The 22,954-nt window shown below is 40.7% G+C and overlaps 2 protein-coding genes across 3 annotated transcripts in view; one reads left to right on the top strand and one right to left on the bottom strand.

Moving 5' to 3' along the window:
* Positions 1-22,954, bottom strand: part of LOC146525119 (nuclear receptor ROR-alpha A-like) — a 175,727-nt gene that overhangs the window by 93,072 nt on the left and 59,701 nt on the right. The window lies entirely within an intron of this gene.
* On the top strand, positions 13,404-19,710 carry LOC146525120 (uncharacterized). Of its 2 annotated transcripts, XM_085163336.1 has the most exons (4): positions 13,404-14,572; positions 14,672-14,734; positions 14,834-14,896; positions 15,000-19,710. In XM_085163336.1, the coding sequence occupies exon 4, from the start codon at positions 15,546-15,548 to the stop codon at positions 19,614-19,616; it is 4,071 nt and encodes a 1,356-aa protein (XP_085019462.1). In that variant the 5' UTR covers positions 13,404-14,572; positions 14,672-14,734; positions 14,834-14,896; positions 15,000-15,545; the 3' UTR covers positions 19,617-19,710. The 2 variants fall into 2 exon arrangements, with proteins under 2 accessions (XP_085019462.1, XP_085020237.1); XM_085164111.1 differs by lacking the exons at positions 13,404-14,572; positions 14,672-14,734 and having other exon boundaries at positions 14,749-14,896.

Genomic DNA, 22,954 nt, shown 5'->3' with positions numbered 1-22,954 from the left:
ATTGTTGTTGCACTTTTAGTTTCTTAACCTCTGTCTTTACTGTGACACGCACTCTTTTGTAACTAGCTTATACATATTTCACGCCTACAGTGCTATTACATATTACTCAAATGGCTCCAACCACCCAAGATCTACAACTGACAAAACCAGAGGTACCCTATGATATGTTATGAAATGGATCCACTGTGGGCTACACTTGCTACAGCGATTTCCTTAGTGGGAATGTGGTTTGTCCCTTCTTGGACCACTGTTAGAGTACAGGAGTACCATCAAAGCATTAAAGTTTTACTTCAATTCCATTCAGCTTTATTTATATAGTGCCAGCACACAACAGCTGCCTCAAGTTGCTTTATATTGTAAAGTAAAAACCCTACAATAATAGAGAGCAATGAGATGACTCCTATGAGGAAACACTTGGCAACAATGGGAAGGAAAAACTCCCATTTAACAGGAAGTAATCTCTGGCCCAACAAGGCTCATCCATCTGTGGTGACCAGGTGGTGCTGAGTGGAAGGAGATGGGGCAAAAGTGATGATTAATGCTAAATGGTCTTAACACCGAGAGAGAAAAGAAAAAGAAAAGAGGTGATTAAAGAAGAAACACCCAATGCATCATGGGAACCCCCAGCAGCCTACACCTATTGCAGCATAATTAAGGGAGGATTCAGGGTCACCTGGTCCAGCCCTAACTATATGCTTTAGCAAAAAGGAAAGTTTTAAAAGTCTTAAAAGTAGAGATAGTGTCTGTCTCCTGAATCCAAACTGGAAGCTGGTTCCACAGAAGAGGGGCCTGAAAACTGAAGGCTCTGCCTCCCATTCTACTTTTAAATACTAAGAACCACAAGTAAACCAGTCTAAGTGTGCTATTGGGGTGATACAGTACTATGAGGTCATTGAGATAAGATGGGGCCTGATTATTTAAGATGAGCAGGAGCAGGATTTAAAATTAGATTCTGGATTTAACAGGGAGCCAATACAGGAGAAGTCTGCTCTCTCTTTCTAGTCCCCGTCAGGACTCCTGCTGCAGCATTTTGGATTCAGTGATGAACTGATCAGTAATCCATCAAATGAATCCTTTTCTCTGAGCCATTTAAGAATATTTGGTTTTAATGTCATTTTCAAAACCAAAAATAAAAACCAAGGGCAGCACAGCAGCACTGAGTTCAACTCCATCACCTGACTTTGTATGCAGAGTTTGCATGTTCTCTTGCGTCTGTGCGGTTTCTCTCCCTCCCACAGTCCAAGCACATGCAATTAGTAGGGGTTAATTGGGGGTCTAAATCCCCATAAATGTGAATGGTTGTCTCTCTATGTGTTAGACATGTGTCAGATGGGCAATTTGTGTAGTGTACCCCCCTCTTGCCATATAGTAGCTACGATAGACTCCAGAGAAAAGACTATGGATAATTTTAAAAACAAAAGTGCCCGAAGATCGCGTTAACCTTCTGACAGGACCAAAAAAGATTGTTGCATTTGAGAACCTTTGCTAATGTGTGAATCATGGGCTTGCAGTCAGAACCACATCAAAGTAAAAGAGATCTAAAGTAACATTTTTTCTCCACTACTGCTCATTTTCAGCTAATACTAAATGTTTTGATCATCACTACAAAACTTATTTGAGGATATTTAATTTTTATACTCCATCTTTTAAACGTTAAGCAAGTTCAAAGAAATAACACTTTGGGCAATTGTTCAGGACTGAAGGTGTCCAGGTAGGGTGCATCAATATACAAGAGAGAGACATTCGACACAGGACAAACAGACAGCATAAATATTAAAATGGCACGTTGTTATATTCTGGTCCATTTAGGGAGTCTTTAAGTGGTTTCTATCAAGGTGCCTTCCTTTGATTTTGGACAAATGTCCAAAACTTGTATCCAAAATAATTTTGCTGCTCTATTAACTGATTTATTGTTTCAGCAGAGACTTTGTTGCCGTGTCATGATGCAGTGAAACTGCTACTGTTGCACGGCAGAAACTAATGCAACATCCAACATGTTGATGTTATTTCTCCTTAATTACTCACACGCACACCTCTACACGGTTTCCCTGTGGATTTAACCGCCTCAGTTGGTACAGCCCAGATTGATGCTCTTACCAGACTAAAAGTATTGTTAGCCAGTGACCAATGGTGTGATGGGAATCAGGGAGGCTTGCTGGAAATTGGGACTTTGCAGGGATGTCATTAATATCTCCCTGGGCTCATGCTCGACTCGAAGCAAAGCAGCCGGGAGGAGCTTCGGGGCTGCAGCGCATCTTTATCTTCCTCGAGTGAGCCGCAGCTCGCCGAGCCAGGTGAGAATCCATCATGGCTATTATTACCTGAGGCTCCACACTACATCTATCACACACACACACACACTTGAAAACACGCAGAGAGCAGTGTGTTCTCTTTCAACAAGCTCTGATCTATGGGGGTTTTACTTCAGATTTTATTTATATTTTTTAATGTGTGTGAACTATTGTGCATTTCTGTATATTATTAAAAGTGTAGTCTGACTTGTGTGTATTTAAAATCCAATCCAGTTGAGAGGTTGTATAAATTTTCTAATCTCATAAGCCATTATTTCATTCACAATAGAACATCGAAAACATGACAAAACTTGTTACTCGTGTTAAGAAAAAAATAAGGTTGAGTTTGATGGTCGCACACATCTCAGTGTCCCATTCTTGACTGAGAGATGTCAGGGTTCCTGGGCTGTTGACCTAGTGTTTTCAGTTCAGACTTTGCCTCTGTTTATTTTCCATGTGTTTCCTGTTTTATTGTGTTAGCCTTTTCTCTCTGTGCATTATGTTCTGTTCCACTTCCTGTGTCATTAGTTAGATTTAGTTCAGCTCTGTATTTTCTATATAAGTTTCCTCCAGTTCATTGTCTTGTCATTGTCTAATCCACGTGTGTGTTTCCTGCTTCCGTTAAGTCAGCCAGTCATTCAGGTTCACTCAAATTATGTGCTTATAATAAACACCATCCACATCCTCAACCTGCCTGCAAGTCCTGCATTTGGGTAATCTCTTCTGTCTCTCCACACACCGACACTGACAAGAGATGATTCTAGATGCTCAACAGTTCTTGGTTTCTTTGACAGATTTTTTTTTTTTCAATTTTCTTGATGGTCACAAGAGCAAGTAACAGACAAACAGATTTATGGGTGCAAATGGGGCAAAACAGCATGTGAATGCAGACCCCAAATAATGCTGACAAGTGTTGTTAGATGACTCACAAAACTTGTGCCCTTTTCTAAACACAGATGCAAGCAGTTCATTTTAATATGACATGCCCACAATTTAGTGCAAGGTCACAAACTAAGATTACATTTAGCTACCCCTCAAACCTCATAAACTCATGTTGATTTTGTTGATCTTCGAAAAAGGATACCGTATTTTTCGGATTATAAGACACATAAAGCGAAACAGAACAGTCAGATAAGTCAAACTTTACTTAACTCATTCTTCTTTCTTCCTCCGTACCATTGATTCATTAATGTTGAATTCTCTGGCAGCTGCTCTATTCCCATGATGTTGCAGTATATGAATGACTAACCTCATATTGTGGATGAATAATCTCAGTTGTTCTCCTGACTGAAGTTTGGTCCATTTACAGCATCCTGCCATGCGATTGCATTTGTCCATCAGGAACCCTCACGTTAACTTTTATCGAGTGGAAAAAAGTTAGCGTTCATCCTCCAGCTTCACTGTGTTTATGTTATGCTAAGTTATGTTGTTGTTGCAGCATAACTTAGCATAACTTAGCCCGCTTTGCGGGCCATATTTTATGTCTACCCCCTTAATCACCCAGCCAAGATTGCCATTGCATGGCTCCCACGCACTGGCAAGCGAAAGCAAGGCCGACCAAAGATCACATGGTGTCAAACGTTTATGGATGATCCAAGAACTGTCGACATTGCCTGGGATGAAGCTGAAGCAGTCGCTGCTGACCATCATCGATGGAGATCATCAGCTGCCTGATGCGCTGCCCGGCGTACGAGGAACTAAGTCTAAGTCTATGTTATGCTAACGTAGCTGTGTCGCTAGCGATCACGTAGCACATCATTATATACCAGCTAGCCCAACTTCAGTAACCCTACAAACGTCACTGCTGTTTAGTTTTCTGTCTTCATTTATGTAGGAAGTGATCGCAGAGCTGTACGTTTGAATTTTTCAGAAATCTCTCAGTCAGAACATGCTATATCATGTTTAGGTGGAAACTAGCAAGCTAACTTCCTGTTAACTTCTAACTCCGTTAAATGTAATAAATTCTGATTTCATGGATGCCTGGATGTTAAACTTCATAGTTACACCTGGTAAAGCAGCAACGCTGATCGTTTTATTAAAGATAAAAGAATATAGACAGTTTTTAACTCTCAGTGATGCTGCAGTGTTCGTTTGACTTTGGGACCTGAAGCCGATGGATTTTAGGACCCAGATTATTCCGCGAGGCTCCTGACTACGGTAGCCGTAATGCTCAGGTGTGGCTTTGTAGCTTACCAAAGCGGTACTAAAACATATGTGACAGATTTTTGAGTGCAGAAAATACGGTAATTTTATCTCAGTTCAGTATTTCCACAGCCAGTGAATCAAGATATCTGACAGAATTTGAAGTATAAGAGTATTTTGTAGTATCTGATACCCTCTGAGGTTGACATTGGTGATTACCCCACCCCTATAAAATAATCATAATACATTTTGTTTTGTTTTAAATGTTTTCTCAAGTCTTAGAAATCAGGGAACAGGAAATAATCATTCTGTCATTCTGATGCTGTTTAAAAACTGTATTCTCTAAGAATTGTAACATGTTTCTTAAACACTAGGGCTACGTCCACACGAACCCGGGTATTTTTGAAAACGCCGATTTTTCTATGCATTTGCACCTCTCGTCCACACGTAAACGGCGTTTTCGGTCACTGAAAACGGAGATTTTTTAAAACTCTGGCCAGGGTGGATATTTTTGAAAACTCAGTTTTTGCATTTACGTGTGGACGAGAAAACGCAGAAAACGCAGCGTCAAAGGTGTGCGCCTTTTTTGACGTCACACTGTGCGCCACGTTATTGTTTCGGTGAAATGAATTTCTACAATACTATTACTGTTAATTGTTCTCTCTGCAGTGTTTAAATGCTTACATATACACACACAGTTACTGTCCCTCCACACATACGACTCGGTTCTGCTTCTATGCCCCAGCTTTGTTTACTTTTTCCCACCGAGGCTTCTAGACTTCTGATTGGCCAACATTTCTGCACAGTTAGGAATATATCGCCACTGGTTGCTTTGGCATGTTCCTAGCAGCGTTTTCCTTCATTTCTGCCTTTACGTGTGGAGGGGATTATTTTTAAAACGAAAACAGAAAATCTCAGTTTTCAAAAATACCCGTGTACATGTGGACGTAGCCTAGGTGTTGATTGTGATTGTGTGTCATGTTCAGTTGCCTGCTTGCATAAAGGTTCTTACATTTACCTCTTACCTGAAGTGACGTAACAGTAAAAAATAATAGGAGGTTTGTAACATTAAACATATAAAGCCCTGCGACTGATGACGTGGATGTACAGACGGTGGGAGATCCCAAACAGTCTGATTAGCTCGTGCTCTATTCCTCATCCTCAGTTCAGGGTGAAGTTCAGCCTGCGGGAGAGCGACAGCCGGCTAATGAAGGAACGGGCTGTTTGCTCTGCCACTACAGGAGGCCGATGATTGAGACAGACACAAAAGGAGGGGGCTGGTGTTCTTCAAGAACTCTGGTTATTTAAGACGCAGACAAGAACAACAGGAAAATAACTGGCAAAACACTTGAATCAAAGAAGAGATCAGTGACACACAAAGATGTCTAACTTTAAGAACAAGGCCAGCACTTACACATTCCCATAGTTACTCTGCAGGAGAAAGTGAATAGAAGATTGGTCACTATGAAATCTGAGGAAATGGTGGATGCTACTTCTTCACGTATGACCAGAGTCTAAGCCACACTGTAAGACTGTGTTTGTCATTCTTAGAATAAAAGCCAGCTTCTTGCTTTTAATAACACGTAAACACCAAAATGTTGGCAGACCTCAAAAAGTTAACACAACTGAATCTCTTGCTATCGTTTAGTTGATTAACTTAAAGACAAATGTTTTCAGAATTTGACTTTGATTACTTATCATTATTGAATACTGAATGATTGATACAGAATCATACACACTTGCAAAGTAAACAGAGGGGGAGAAAAGATTTTGCCTTGTTGAAGCCCACTGCCCAATAACAAGTCTGATGCTATTCGATTGTATTGCCACAGCCTTTCCCAGTGTGCAGGGCTAAGAGACACACGTTGTGGCCATAGCACCATATAATTCAACAGTTACACAACAATTACAAGCCCTGACAAATTCTTCTTCATAGAAAGCAAGTCCCTTAGATTCAGGAGTTCTTCAAAGTGCTCTTTCCAACACTCAACAGCACAGCCAGTGAAAGTGACACCATCTGTTCTCTTGCTAAACAGAAGTTTTTGCTTTTTGCAACTGCAGCCACTACCTGCTGATATGTACCTGCTAAATTACCCAAGAATCAATCAGGTCAACACCAGAGTCCCTGGGAGGGATGCTTTCTAAGACCCCTTAAAATCTCACCTACAATTTGAACAAAGCCTAAAACGAATGGCTTATCTTTTGGTTTAGTACAGCCAACAGCTAAAGTGTGTGTCCAATCTTTGCGCTACAGACTTTCTGGATGAATCCCAGCCCGTAAATGCACTGATACTAAGCTGACTCAAACAGCTTGACTTTGGGGGAAAAATTCAAATAAAGACTTGCATTTCTGCTCACATACTATACGAGTAAGCACAGCGTTAGCGTTAGTATTCTATAGGGGACACTGCACTCACTCCCATTTGTATTCCAAAGGCTTCCCATCACCTGAATGTTACCCCATCTTCTAAATCCACCAGGAGTAAAACCAAACAGTTTTCACTTCATTTTAACAGTCCGTCCCTGGTTTACTGCTTTGTAGCCCAAAATCTGTCCGCACATGCACGCACTCACACGCACACTTTGTTCTGACTGGTTTCATTTATCAAAAGCGTTTGCAATGTAAAATCAATGTTTGAAGGACAATGAAGAGTAAAGTGAAAGTGAAACAGAAGATGCACCTAAAGGCTCATCTGATGTAATTATCAGTGATGCATTAAACCAAATCAGATGACATTTACAGAATAACCCTGAAGGCAGCACCGTTTATAGGATCCTTCTCCTGGACTGTATAAGAGACACAAGACACTGAGTTATGTGTCACTTACATGGACCGATTAGAAAAGATGGCAGCCACTGTGAAGTCACCTGTTGGTTACTAATGTCTAATCCTGACTTGTACTCAGAAGGTAGACTACAGCATAACCTGATTCATCGTGGATTTTAAACTTTGCGAAAGATTAAAGATTACCAGATCCAGGTCTTACGACATGCTGTATTGCAAGACCTTAAACTAATTGGGAAAGGTAAATAGTCACCTTTTCATTTTCTTCTATACAGTTGAACTTATCTTTGCAACCAGAGGGTAGTGGTTGACACTACTGCCTCACAGCAAGCGTCACAGTGGGTTCAAACCACGTGCATGGTTGTCTGTCTGTGTTAGCCGTGTGATATATTGGCAACCTGCCGGGGAGTACATAAGACTCTACGACAACTGGGATAGGCTCAAGTCACCCTGAACCCAGGCAATGGAAATACAATAAGCTTTGTAAAGGTTTTGTTTATCACAGATAGCAAATGTTCCTACAGATCCATTTTTTGGCTAATGTGTATTTGTATCAGCAGCTCCTTATTAACGAGCACACACCATCAGAAGAGCAGAATGACATTTTTTACAGATGACGTTTGCCACTAACGAGCACAAACAAATCCTGAGTTTCTCAGATGATCAATGTGTTACTCAAATCACCGACATGATCATTTGTATGGAATTCCAAACAAGGGAAAACTGACCTATTAGTGATCTCAGACATGTGGGCCCCTCGGTGTGTATTGCATGTGTTGCCTTGATGGTGTTTATTGTATACTTTAGAAACAGCTCTGAGGGTTCCTGTTACATCAAGATTTCATCAGCCTGACATCACAGACCAACAGTACAAAGCTGTTTCTGGAGCCTGAACACAGCATTTGGTTCATCAGCTGCCTCTGCAGCTCTGAACTGTCAGAGAGAAATCAAAGGCCAAAACACTTCTGTTCAAACACCAGTCAGACAAATCAAACACAGCTGATTCCCATTAGAGAAATCATGATCTGTCCATGTTCAAGCCTACAAGACATCAGCACCAAAGGCCAGAAATCCTGAACCTTCTGTGGGAAACAAATCAAGGAGGGGACAAGTGATACCCTGTGATATGTGGTTGCATTTTGTAATTAATTTTTGTATGTTTTGTAGAGTTTTTGTGTGTAATTTCGTTAAATAAAGGCCTTAATTTTCTGATCTTCTGACAGATTGAGAGTAGTGTAAGTGCTCAAGTTATGCCACAAGGTGGCACCTCCCATAAGTAATAAAATCACACATGAATTATGATTTTTTTGCGATTTTGTTTAAATTATTTGAGTTTATATCGGTTTCTATTCCACTTTATTCTGATGTTGGTAAGGTTGGTAAGAGAGGAAAACACACGGCCTGTGGACCGTCTCACTGTTTCTGTTCTTTTCAGAATAAAATATACTCTGTTGGCAGGTTTCACAGAAGACACTTGTTACAGAACTAACGTTTTTACAACAAATAGCTCATTGAAGTTTTAAAGGCCCCCCTTGAAAACTTCAAAAGAGTCCAGGCCCATATTTGCATTTATTTCCTTTTGAAGTGGATGAATTATGTATCTGACAGTAACATTAAAGCTTGTGCTCCCAAATCTAACTCAGGGGCGATCGTGGCTCAAGAGTTGGAAGTTCGCCTTGTAATCGGAAGGTTGCCGGTTCGAGCCCCGGCTCGGGCAGTCTCGGTCATTGTGTCCTTGGGCAAGACACTTCACCCGTTGCCTACTGGTGTTGGCCAGAAGGGCTGATGGCGCAGTCATCCACCAGTGTGTGAATGGGTGGATGACTGGGTGTGTAAAGCGCTTTGGGGTCCCTAGGGGGGGACTAGTAAAAGCGCTATACAAATACAGGCCATTTACCATTTTGTTTTTCATAAATCACTTCATCTGTCATAAACTGGCCATGTGAAGCAGGAAGGAGAGGACCCAAACACAGACTCATAGAGGTGAAAATGAACTCAAAAATACAACTTTATTAACTAAACTTATATATGAGGCAGGCAGGCAGAACACACGGCGGGGAATGAGGGAGAATGCAACGCTGGACAAAGGGAAACAGAAAGTAAGTAAGTAAAAAATTTAATTGAGTAAGTAAAATTTATTTATATAGCGCTTTTCACAGATAAAAATCACAAAGTGTTTTACAACACAGGAAATGGGAATATAAAAACAATATAACAGTAAATAAAACAACGTAAAACAATAAAACTATAAAAACAGCATAAGAAGAAATTAATCAAATGCTTTTCTAAAAATGTCTTCAGCTGTTTCTTAAAAGAATCAATGGAGTCCGTGCAGCGAAGAGACAGTGGGAGAGAATTCCACAACCGTGGTGCCACCGTCTGAAAGGCCCGATCACCACGAGTTTTAAAACGAGTGCGCGGTACCACCAGCAGTCTCTGATCTAATGACCTTAAAGCCCGAGAAGATGTATGTGGTTTCAGCAGGTCAGATAAACATTGAGGAGCCTGACCATGTAGGGCCCTAAAGGTTGGAACTAAAATTTTAAAATGAAACCTAAAATTTACAGGCAACCAGTGAAGGGAGGCCAAGACTGGAGTGATATGTGAAAGAAAGCTTAAATACAGGAGGACTGAGGAGGGAGCAGAACACATGGGGAACACAGCTGAGACAAATTACACACAACGAGACAGAGGAAGCAAAACTAAACACACTGAGACTGTCAGAATAAAACAGGAACATATGAGACGTAGACTGTAACAATAGAGCATGAAACACATGGCGGACTGGGGAAACGTAGGATAAACATGATAGATGTGGAAACATGGAGGAAACACAAGGAAGGGAAACAAGACACAAAGACACACACAAACCCACATAAACCCAGACACATCAACCACCTGCAACTCAACCTTGGTGCGTGGCTTATTTGACTATGCTTTATAAACTTCCTTCTAATTTCCAATCTATAACAAACCCAGTGTGCAGTGTTGTGTGTTCAGTGTGGGAAAAGTGTGATTCCGTGAAGAAGAATCTGCTCTGGCTCTGTCACCTCAGTGTGTGTGACTGAGAGGAGGTGACAGTGTCTCCTCCTCCATCTGCTCCCAGCAGACTGAGAATGTAAAAAGGTGGCCCTCTGCCCACCTCTCTGTCAGAAGGTGAGAGCCAGGATAACAAATCAAACACCATCACGTCTTTAAGAACAAGGAGGATGTGCAGAGCTGTAACGAGGCATGTCATGAAGCTACGGGAAAGAACTGTTGAAGCTACAGTGCTATGAAAAAGTATTGGCCCAGTATTTAAGTATGTATGCAGCCACTCCTGGTTTTAACCATCATGAAAATAAGATAAGGAGGAATCTTTGTCTACATTTCTTTGTAGGCATTCATACTCTTCACACTGAACAGGAATATCAGGAACTGTCGGGATCGAGTCACCAAATGAAACAAATAACAACCACTCAGACGCCAAATGACAGCATAAAGCAGAGGTCAGTGTGAAATTAGGATTCAAACTTTGTTATCTACCTGTTATCTTTTTACATCAATTAAATTACGTACATACAAGTGTGTAAGTGAAAGCAGCTTCCTTGTAAATGCACTGGAACATGAGTTTATGAAAGATGTGCCTTTGCTAGAAGAAAGATGGCTGCACACTGCAGAGATTTTAACAACATATGGGCTTCTACGTATTTAGTTAATGAAATTAGAACTTCAGTTTGTGGAGAACAGATAGCTGTGTTTGAGTATTACAATTTGAATTATTCACAGCTGAAATTTAATGGAAGAGAAATTACAGAACAATATTGCATCTGAAGGGCTACTAAATACAAAAATACAGTCCTCTTTAGTGTGAAAAATGAAGGATAAAGCAGGGTACGCTCACAGTAAGACTACATTGTGGATGATATGTCCGTACTGACATTAGGTAAGGAAATGCATTTCCCATCAATATTTCACTTATCACATCATAGTTTCAAGACAGTGATAACGTTTAGCTCGAGCGCACACACTGGGACTAATCCATGCAGTATGCAAAGTGTGATGCCTCAAAGGCATTTATGTCATTTATCTTTAAAATAATTCATTTGTATGTATTTAAGTTAGAAAGAACAGTAAAAAGGTTTAAAAAAATGTTAAATAAGAAGATTTTATTTTGAAGGTGAACTTGCTAATAACCTCACTTCCTGGTGAGCTACCTGTATATATTTCATGATGAAGGTGTTAAGAAAGTATGAATAGCAGTAGTTGTTAAAAACTATATTTTATTTTATTTCACCCCAACTGGTCGCAACAGATGGCCCCGCCCCTCCCTGAGCCTGGTTCTGCCGGAGGTTTCTTCCTGTTAAAAGGGAGTTTTTCCTTCCCACTGTCGCCAAAGTGCTTGCTCATAGGGGCTCATATGATTGTTGGGTTTTTCTCTGTACCTATGAAGCGCCTTGAGGCGACTTTTGTTGTGATTTGGCGCTATATAAATAAAATTGAATTGAATTGAATTTGTAGTTCATGAAGGTCGATTTGTACGTGTTAAAAAAGGCATTAGTTTTGATGATCATTACTGTTGCTCAAGCTAATACGAAGATGTAAAGTCATATTTTGAGTTCTTTCATGATGCAATATTTATGTAAACATGGTCATTTTTTTCTATTCTGTATTTCTTTTCATCTACAGTTTTCACCGCTTGTCAAATGAAGATTCTGAGAGTAAAAGGTCAACTCTACTCGGACTCCTGTATTCATATAAAGGTTTAGCTTGGTGTTTAATCAGAGTTGCTACACTCGGCAACAGAACACTACACAAAGTCTATGTGGAAGGTAAAGAGACCAAGGTTTTGTTCACTTGTCTTAGAAAATGAAAGCTTTTTAAAAGTTCTGATCTCTTCAAAGTTGCAGATTCTCATGATGACATCTGTAGCCAGGACGTCTGTCCTGTACCACATAAGTGTTTGTTGCTAAACCTCAGAATGCTCTTCTGTTGACGTAGCACACCTTAAAAATGTTAGTCTTTGTGTACCTTTGTGTATCTCTCATTAATACTTTTTCATTTTCTTTATGTGAATGGTAAAGAATTTTGAATCTGCTGCAAATAAATATAATACTACAAACAAACTGAGGAAAGAGAGGAAATGTCCACACTGAGAATTGCGATGCTCTAAAATTACACATTTCATGTCCATGAATTTTCTTTCTACAGCATGACATTAACACAGTGTCATAAACAGTTGGTGTGAAAAGACACAAATGACAAAGACAAAAAGCCTTTAACATTAATACACAGGCAGGAGATTCTCTGGTAGGAAGAGAAAGACGCTAAGTAATATAGTATGAGAACATAGTAAGAAGAATGAAAGAAAGCCTCTAATGTAGGACGTAAAAACAGTAGTGCAATGGGAAATGTACTGCGAGGCAGCAGAAAGGAAGATTTGGGTATGAGGAGAAAAAGGAAAAAAATCAGAGGGAAAAACAGGCTTTTAAGTTCAGGAAGCAAGAAGTTTTCCTACTTAAGAAGGAATTAAATAGGAAGGATTTGAATTAGGTAGCATGGATGAGCAAAGCATCCTTTCCAGTTAAGTAGGGAGGAGGAAATAAGATTTCCTTTTCAAACGAGACAAGATGAATGAGAGCTTACAGTTAGACTGAGGAAAGTAAGGAAAAATTAATTTCCTCTCCTTTTCATTTTCCTTTAATTTACATAACGTTAACCCCAGACTTGATCTAAAGCTAACCTGGTCTATGACAGTGTGTAAATCTGCAAATACTGGCTTGATGCATTTAACAGAAATGATCATTTTTCAGTCAATTAAATGATGAATTTAAATTAGTGATAAATTATAACACAAGGTTGTGTCCTTTGTGGAATAATGACTCCATAGTGTAGTGATTTACACACACAGTCACCTAATAAGTGAAAGCCCCGTGGTTTAAGACTAGGAGACACCATGAGGAGGACGCGTCAGGATGACCATCCGATGTAAAAACAAACAAACAAACTTCTAAATTAAACATGTGGCTCCATCCAGTGTGGCAACCAACAGTGAATGTGGGAGCAGCTGAAATTTGTTTAATAGGCAAAAATCTTAATTTGTGTTTCCTTTGTTGAGAGTAGTAATACACCTGCACTTTTTTTGCCCCCCCCCCCCCCCCCCCACCCCCTCACCCCCCTCACCCCCTCACCCCACCCCACACCTCCCACCCCACACCTCCCAGACATTGAGGAAACAGGACCTCCAGACTAGGTGTCTTTTGTCTCTTCGAGAACTCTGGGAAGTAGCTTGGGGAGTGTGAACCTTAAGGTGTGAAGCAGTTGTGTACTGAGGCTAGACTAATTTTATAAATCTGACAATATCTCAGCTTGCTGCGATGCATGCAATTTATTTTGAAAACGGCACAAGTGGGAATTTCTTCCGAATGGGTAATGTCGGCATGTTCACAAGCGTTTTATTTAATTTAACTAGTTTTCTTTCCAGGGTTGATGCGATCATTTTATTTAAAAATCGGGATTTCGCAATGTTGAACTAAGGCAAACCTGTCTAGACAAATGGTAGGGGGTGGGGTGTAGTAAGGTTGATGGTGGGAAACAGGACCTCCAGACTAGGTGTCTTTTGTCTCTTCGAGAACTCTGGGAAGTAGCTTGGGGAGTGTGAACCTTAAGGTGTGAAGCAGTTGTGTACTGAGGCTAGACTAATTTTATAAACCTGACAATATCTCAGCTTGCTGCGATACATGCAATTTATTTTGAAAACGGCACAAGTGGGAATTTCTTCCGAATGGGTAATGTCGGCATGTTCACAAGCGTTTTATTTAATTTAACTAGTTTTCTTTCCAGGGTTGATGCGATCATTTTATTTAAAAATCGGGATTTCGCAATGTTGAACTAAGGCAAACCTGTCTAGACAAATGGTAGGGGGGAGGGTGGGGTGTAGTAAGGTTGATGGTGGGAAACAGGACCTCCAGACTAGGTGTCTTTTGTCTCTTCGAGAACTCTGGGAAGTAGCATGGGAGTGTGAACCTTAAGGTGTGAAGCAGTTGTGTACTGGCATTGTTCCTGGAGAAGGTATTTAACCGAGACCTATGCGAAGCTCAGGGTGAACTCAGCATTCGTCGCGACAACATCACTTTCTTTGAGACCATCAAAACTATCATCGTTCTTTATAACATGGACATCTTAAGCGGTAAGTAAAACAAAACCTATTATTGTATTTTTAAAAGTGTTATGTTAACATATTATAGGATATTCAAACTATCTTTTTTCCTAAAACAAAAGCTTAATTTTCAGGAGTTCGGGAGAACGGCACAGCACCCTTTTCTTTAGAAACGGGGGATTTTAAAGATGGAACAACATCTCTAACAGGCACAAGGTGTGTACAGAATTACGCGATTTTTAATCGTATGTATGTTTTAAGCTTGCGATTGTTTTAAATTATATAATAACAGAGTTTTTCTTTGATTTGTTCCAGGGTTAACAAACTGAGCAGGAAAACATTCAGACACCGCGACCACAGAGCCCATCCTTACAAAAGGTATGTATACAACGGGGTGTATAATTGTGTATTTAAAAAAACAGCAAATGGGTTTAAACAATTCCAAATGTTCTAAAACCGACCGTTTTACACATACAGAGCCACGCCAGAGAACCTTATGTGCGGAGAACCAGGGCCGTCAGGAATAACGCACACTACAAGGTATATATATAAATTAGATAAAAAGAGATAGAGAGGGAGACACGCTTATTCTGTTTGAAATGGGTACATGTATAAATGTTTTAACACATATCTATCTTCACAGACTGCAGCACAGTACCCCTCCACATAATGATCAGGACACCGTACTCCAGACGTTTTTGGAATGTTTAAACAGTATCGACCTCCCAGAACAACAAAAACCTGGAGCTTTGTGCAACAGTGGAGAATCAGAAGCGATCTTCATCAGCGGTCCTGCAACACCCCCGAGTGAGTGCTTGCCTCGTGATTTCTCTGATGTTTTTGAATACAGTATATCAGATTTCGATCTTGTTCATATACCCACCCCACCAGAATGTGTCAGAAATAGCATTGATTCACACGTAGATTTTGAAGACGACGGTATAACAGACTCTCAAATATCAGCGGCGTATGATGCTTACATGAAGGTTTCAGACGCTCAACCTGTTGAACAGAGTCATATAGCTTCATTAGTTGATAAATTATGTTTGATTGAAGCTAGACTCAATCAATACCACCAAGAAGCACAGATACAAAACCAACAGTTTATCAAATTCATAAAAAAAGTGTGTAGTACATTAGACATCATCTGCAGCAAAATTTCAAGTCCCTGACTTTTAAAATCCAGACCATGGACCCTCCAAATAAATTATTTAAACATAATAACGGAACCTCCAGTCCTGTTAGATGTTTTGACTTAGAGGCTTTTATGCAGTGGGCTGAAGAAACAGATAACAAATTAGACAATATTGTAGCTAGACTTAATAGTGTGCCTGCATCAGCCTCATCTGATACACATCCTCGTCAGACTGTTCCTACGCCTGCTATTGCTGATGGGTCTATTGTTGTTGTTAATAATAGTGATAGTACATCAGGTGATGCTCGGACCACTGTTGTTACTGATGCTAACCGTATTGCTGCTGCTGCTGCTGCTGTTATTGAGTCTGTTACCGCTTCTACTAGTACTACAGACGCACATGCGTGTCCGGGCACCGCTGCAACACCACACACCCCCTCAGTCATTGTAAATTTCTCACAAAGTGATACTATCGTGATTGAGCCCGTTGTGCAATCTGGATCTGGCAGGCGCTCCCAGCCACACATTAGAGAGATACCTAATTTTAATGCTCGCGAATTGCGTGAGCGCCTTGATTTTAGGGGTATAAGTCTTGATCATCCAGAACAAGTACCTGCGCGAGTGCGCGAGTGCTTAGCCAATGTGGTAGACCGAGCTGTGGCTGGATCTCAACAGGGCAGCGTTCTAAACGTAGTCCTGCGTGGCCCCTCGCTGGCTTCAGATGTTCAGGTTGTTTTAAACGCTGATGATCGGTATGATCCGGAGCTGTTTCTCGATCGAATTGCACAAGTTATGCAGAGTAATGATGAATCTATCGGTGATGATGAATTAGAGTTTATTGTCACGGTAGCTCAGAACAGTAGTGGTGGGGCTCGCTTAAGACTGGCACAAATCCCTTATGATGAGATTCTCTCAAAGAAAGGCAGACATTTATACACACCAAACAACACACACAACAATTTGTGCTTCTCCCTATGTATAGCACATTCATTAAACTCATCAGCCTCTGAGCTAGAAAAACTCGCTACAGCTAAACGGATGCATGCTGAAGTAGGTCTATGCGACAAGCAGCAAGTATCATTCACAGATGTCAGTAAATTTGAGAAGCACTTCAACATTAAGATTGTAATCTATTACCACACAGAAGGGCGTAAACGCCTGGAATGTTTTTTCACACATGAAGAGCCAAACACAAACACGTTGATGATGTATCTCCATAATCAACATTACCACATGATTTTAAACCCAACCGCTTTTCTTGGTGCATCCTATGTGTGTAATTTCTGTTACAGTACATATAATTCACCATTACATCATTCCTGTAAACATAGATGTAACACATGTTATACACTCTGTCAACACCACAGGGGTCCCACAGTGAAATGCAGCGACTGTAACCGCATCTGCAAATCACAACACTGTTACCAGCAACACAAATTACCAGAATTAAAACACAACATGATCCCCTGTGATAATATGAAACATTGCATGCACTGTGGCACCACATATAGAGAATCCAAGAAATCGCCACACAGATGTGCCCAGCCTAGATGCGAGCACTGCCGCGAGCCTAAATTAACCGGAGACTCCGACCATCAGTGTTTCATACAGCCTGTTGAAAAACAGAAGCCTACCGATAAATACATTTTATATGATTTCGAGACTAGGTACCACAACGGTAAACACGAGGCTAACTTTGTGTGTGCGTCTGATCTGAAGGGCAATAAGTTCACATTTAACACATTAAAGTGTGTGGAGGCGTTTGTGCAACATTACAGACGCCCAAGGTTTCGTGGGTACACTTTCATAGCACATAATGCATCTGGCTTTGACAACTACATACTCCTCGAGTACTTTGTCAGACAGTGCATAACACCTAGTGTCATAATGAGCGGCAGCCGTGTGATTTTGATGTATGACAGGGACTATGACCAGCGATGGATTGATTCGTTCAGCTTTTTGCCCATGGGCCTTGCCAAAATACCCTCTGCTTTAGGTTTTCAAGATCTGCAGAAGGGCCATTTCCCACACAGGTTTAATACGAGGGATAATGAGCATTATGTGGGCCCGTACCCAGACCCCTCCTTCTACGGCTATGAGTACATGTCTGAAAGCGATAAGGTGCGATTCATGGAATGGTACCAGGTTGCCTCACAGAATCCCTTTGATTTTCAGGCTGAACTCAGGCGTTACTGTGTTAACGATGTTGATGTCCTGCGTAAAGCATGCAGCATTTATCGTGACACGTTACTGGGTTGTACACAAGTTGATCCATTCATGTATACCACCTTGGCTGCATTTAGTATGGGTGTGTATAAAACGCTGTTTCTGCCTAGAGACACGCTCGCTCTCACGTATGACGGGGCATACGTTGAGCAGAATAAGACGTTTTCTAACGTCTCTATCGAATGGCTTCAATACGTGTCCCACACCACCAACAAAGTGGTAAAACATGCTCTCAGAGGAGGCGAACAGAGGGTTGGACCGTATTTTGTGGACGGTTTTGACCCCACAAGTAATACAGCTTATGAATTTGCAGGATGTTTTCACCACGGCTGTGTTAAATGTTACCCCGAGAGCGAAGTTAATCCTGTCAGCAAAGCATCCTATGGACTGCTGCATCGCATGTTTTGTGACAAAGTTGATGCACTGAGATCACAACACAGTGTGAACGTAATAGTGATGTGGGAATGTGAATGGGCTGCCTTGAAGCAGACAGACCCTACAGTTGTGGCTTTCATGCACACATACAGAAAGCCAGAACGCATGAATCCCCGAGACGCTCTTTTTGGAGGTCGCACAAATGCTATAAAGCTGTACCACAAGACTGGTTGTGATGAAAAAATATTTTACTACGACTTCACCAGTCTCTATCCCACAGTGCAGTCTAAAAAAGACTATCCTGTAGGACACCCTCAAGTCATTTACACCAACTTTGACAAGCTAGAAAATTATTTCGGCTTTGTTAAATGCACAGTGCTCCCCCCTAAGGGTCTTTTTCACCCCGTCCTTCCCTACAGGTGCCACGGAAAACTGATGTTTCCACTCTGCAGCATGTGTGCTGAAGACCAAAACCAGCATACTGCATGTGGACACAGGGACAGTGAGCGGGTATTGAAAGGCACTTGGGTCTCATTTGAGCTTGAAAAAGCTGTTGAGAAGGGATACAGGGTTCTTGCTATTGATGAGGTGTGGCATTTCCCCAATAAGACCGACACATTGTTTAAAGACTATGTGAAAGCCTTCCTAAAACTCAAACAGGAGGCCTCGGGGTATCCTGAACACGTCAAGACACCTGACGAACAGAAGAAGTACATAGACGAGTATTATGAGAAGGAGGGAATAATGCTAGACCCATCCAAGATTTGTGTAAATAAAGCTGTTCGTAACTGTAACAAGCTGTTGCTAAACTCGTTATGGGGTCGTTTCAGCATGAGGTCAAATATGGCATCATCTGAGCTCATTACAGACCCTTCCAGATTTAGCCAGCTAATGTTTAGCGACCAGTACGACGTGCGTCAGTTTTGTTTCATCTCTGACGACGTCGCAATGGTGCAGTGGCGGCATGCTGATGGTAGAGCTTCCCGTGTTAAGGACGTTAATGTTTTTGTCGGGGCCATGACCACTGCACACGCCAGACTCATGCTGTATGATTTGCTAGACAACTTGCAGCAGCGCGTGCTGTATTGTGACACGGACAGTGTCATTTTCACGGCACGCCCTGGCGAGTGGATGCCTCCTCTAGGTCCGTTTCTGGGGGATCTCACAAGCGAATTAGACTGTGGAGAGGGTGGTGTGGAGGATTACATAGCGGAATTTGTTTCCGGTGGGCCAAAATGCTACGCGTATCACACATCGTTGGGCAAGACCCAGGTCAAATGTAAAGGCGTGACACTGAACGCACTAAACTCAAAAGTTGTCACCCATGAATCCTTGAAAGGTTTAGTCCACAAGTTTGTAACCAATCAGACATCAGACGCACACCTAGTTGCCGTGTCTGATAGCATCAGACGCGATAAAAAGAAGCTTCATTTGAAGAATAAAACCATTGTGAAAAAAGTTAAAGTTGTTTACAATAAGCGCCGTGTGCTCCCAGACTATACAACTGTACCTTATGGATTTTAAATTAGAACAGGGGTTTGACGCCCGGTTGCAGCACCCGTTCAGTATGGTGGTCAGCGGTCCCAGTAACTGCGGCAAGACTTTTTTTGTTAAAAGCATAATTGAAAATTCTTCCCGGATTATATCATGCAGCATTGACAATATTGTATATATATACTCATGCTGGCAGCCATTATATGACCAGCTTCTTAAGATAAGAGACATAAACTTTGTTAACGGTATACCCGAATCTCTTGCTGATGACACCCTTCTTCCTGCAGAAAAGAACAATTTGTTAATTATAGACGATGTAATGAACGATGCAGCTAACAATTTAGAAGTTCAAAATGTGTTCACAAAGTATGTGCATCATAGGAATTTGAGTTGTATATATCTAGTTCAGAATTTGTTTATTCAAGGAAAATCCAGTAGAACCATTTCCTTGAACACTAACTATCTAATATTGTTTAAAAATCCGAGAGATAAATATCAGGTTATGCTTTTAGGTAGGCAAATGTTTCCGGGTAATACTAAATATTTTATAGAAGCGTTTAATGATGCCACATCCACAACATACGGGTATCTTTTAATAGACTATAAAGCTAAGACCCCGGACTATTTAAGACTCAGAACAAATTTACTATCAGAGCGTCCGGTTGTTTACATTCCAAAACAAAAATCAGCAAAGAGGTGAAAGGATGTCATCACGCATGCGGAGGAATCTGTCTCTGTTGGAGATGATATACAGGGCTCCTCCTACTCTACGCAGAGTTATTATTAGTAATTCAAACTTAGATTTTATCAATGCGCTGTGTGAGATAGCCTTTAATGTATTGCATGGTAACATACCACTGACCAATCAGCAGTACAAACAGCTGAAAAAGAAAAAATCAATAATCAGACTGATTGCAGACAAAAAAATAAAAACTTTGAAAAAGAGAAAGACAATCAACCAATCTGGAGGGTTTTTACTGCCGCTATTAGGGGCTGCAATCCCTTTCATAACCAGTCTGATAGCAAACAGGTGAAAATGGAACATGTGCAAAAGATGTTTTTGGTACCCCAACACCAGTTGGACTTAATAAAGCAACACCAGCAGCAGCAGCAGCAGCAAACAGACAGCATCAGACAACAGTCTCAGAACGAGTTGGACAAGGAGATGTTACAAGTGTTACAAGATTCTGACATAGATGTGTATGAGAAGGCTAAAAAATACAGCGATATTCTCCAAAGATACCTTACCCTTGTGAGACAAGGTGCCCGTGAAAAGAATGTATTGTCTTTATCATTACCTGAACAATTTAACAGGGATGTGCAACCCCAGTCGACGGACACATCGCCTGTTCATGGTGATGCAGGGGTGAGGGATCTTGTTGCGGAGAATGTTTTAACATACATACCTAAAAGGTGTAGGAGGAATGCAGAACTTATTCTATCAGCGGTGAGCCGTTCGCCACACTTGATCTCTTACAACGACAAAGGCGAAATTATTGTTGATAAACACACCATCCCTGGTTCACACATTTATGATCTAATTAAAGGCGTCACAACCACACACACACCCTCTGAGGGTTTGAGACCTATCGGCTGGACAGAGTTTTTAAAAGCTGTCTCAGATTTAAACGTACCGTTATCAGCCATATCTAACACAGGCATACGTAAGACCGTCGCCATGTATAAAACCGATCACACACTGTCTGAAGACCCTGGTTTTTTAAAACACACACCAAAAAAGATCACCCCTGGTGGACCGCTGCGACATAGTACACTAAAAAAAATAAAGAATAAAAAAAACAAATTAAAGGGGGGTCCTGTAGAGTGGTTGGATTTTTGAATTCAGGTTTTTTCTTATTGCACCTGAAATTGTTTTTCTGCTAAAAATATTTGCTGTTTGGTGTTTTTTCTACTGTAATGTTTTTTTCACTTATTGCTGCTAAATTGTTTTGTTTTGTTTTATTTTATTACTGTTAAATATATTATGTCTTTATTACTGTTAAATATATGTTTTTCTTTTTTATTACTGGTTAATGTTTGATTTCTTTTATTTATGTTTAAACAATGTATGTTGTAAATCTATATATTTATATACGAGATTTGATAATAAATACCATTGACTCGATTATCATGCTCTCATGTTGTTTTTATTATTCTCATTAGTACATGTCAGTATCCGCATTGCACACACACGTAATCACTGCATACAGCAACAGGTTGTATGTTGCTGACAAATCGACACACCATAGCATCATTACAAATTAAATCAGACCCATACATGTTAAGCACACGCTCATAAGATACACCATTTTGCACATGATATAAAAAAAATACACAGTGTTGACCGCATGTGATGGAGAAGTCGTTCTGCACTTGTTTTCCTGAATATAAAACAGTGGAACAGTTTTTTAGAAGAAACATCTTTATTGCTGGGGGAAAACTGTCTAACGAGTGACCAAAACTATCAAAAAAATAACCGCGTCTGTCTCTCGAAATATAAACAGCAAGCCAATGTTCCCCGGGCATCGTAGAAGGGTGGGTGTTTACAATACTCATAGCAGGGAGTCTTTGAAGCCGTTCAGTGGTTAGCTGATCATAGGCTAACACGCCTAGGAAATGTGTGTTTTTATTGATAATGCTGCCGATCACGGCTGATAGTTCTATAGTGTTCATGACCGTTTTTGTCTCAATAGTAGTCCAAGAGCACCTGTCTCATGTTAGATATTTCAATGACTGAATCAAATACCGAATAACACAAGAGGTTCACTGTACGGGGTAGTGGATTTCTGAAACGGGTTTCCAATCTCACGTTCCCTGTTTTAATTAACGACACATTCCCTGAATGTCCTTCGTCAGCTTCCAGATTGAAACAGAATAAAGTGTAGCCGTTACCAAAGTCCGCACGCGTAATAGCTAAAGATCTATCCTTTAAATGTCTTCCTGTGGTTTGTATCAGCTGGTAAAATTCTCTGGTATAGTGTTTTCTCTGGAAATTGGGCTGGAATGGTTTAGCAGGATAAGCCTGACTATCAGCATATAAAGACATAAATTCTATATCGCAGTTTTCAAAATGAAATGGATTACGCTGGTAGGAGCCAGTGTATGCTTCATTGTCTATAAATGCAATGATCACAAATTTAGGTATCCTACCCATAAATAAATTGTCATTTGTTGATATTCTAGCCCCTGCAGGTATGGAGAAGGTCTTTAAAGACACTCTGTCTACCGTGTATTTTGCGTTTGCATGGTGCAATGCCTTGCTGTGTGCAAGTCTGACGGTCGGTGATACACTAACTTTCTTGACAAAGAGACTGGCTGAGACAATTTTAACTCTGTATGCATTGGCATCCGCTGTCATGAGAGCAAAT

Source organism: Neolamprologus multifasciatus, chromosome 1 (genome assembly GCF_963576455.1).
Source record: "Neolamprologus multifasciatus chromosome 1, fNeoMul1.2, whole genome shotgun sequence".
Taxonomy (NCBI): Eukaryota; Metazoa; Chordata; class Actinopteri; order Cichliformes; family Cichlidae; genus Neolamprologus; species Neolamprologus multifasciatus.
The sequence above is the reverse complement of the archived record's forward strand: the minus strand, read 5'-3'. Positions and strand labels throughout refer to the sequence as shown.

What these genes read in the sequence shown, in the direction of transcription:
- LOC146525120 (XM_085163336.1), top strand. Translation starts at nt 15,546, where the DNA reads ATGGACCCTCCAAATAAATTATTTAAACATAATAACGGAACCTCCAGT.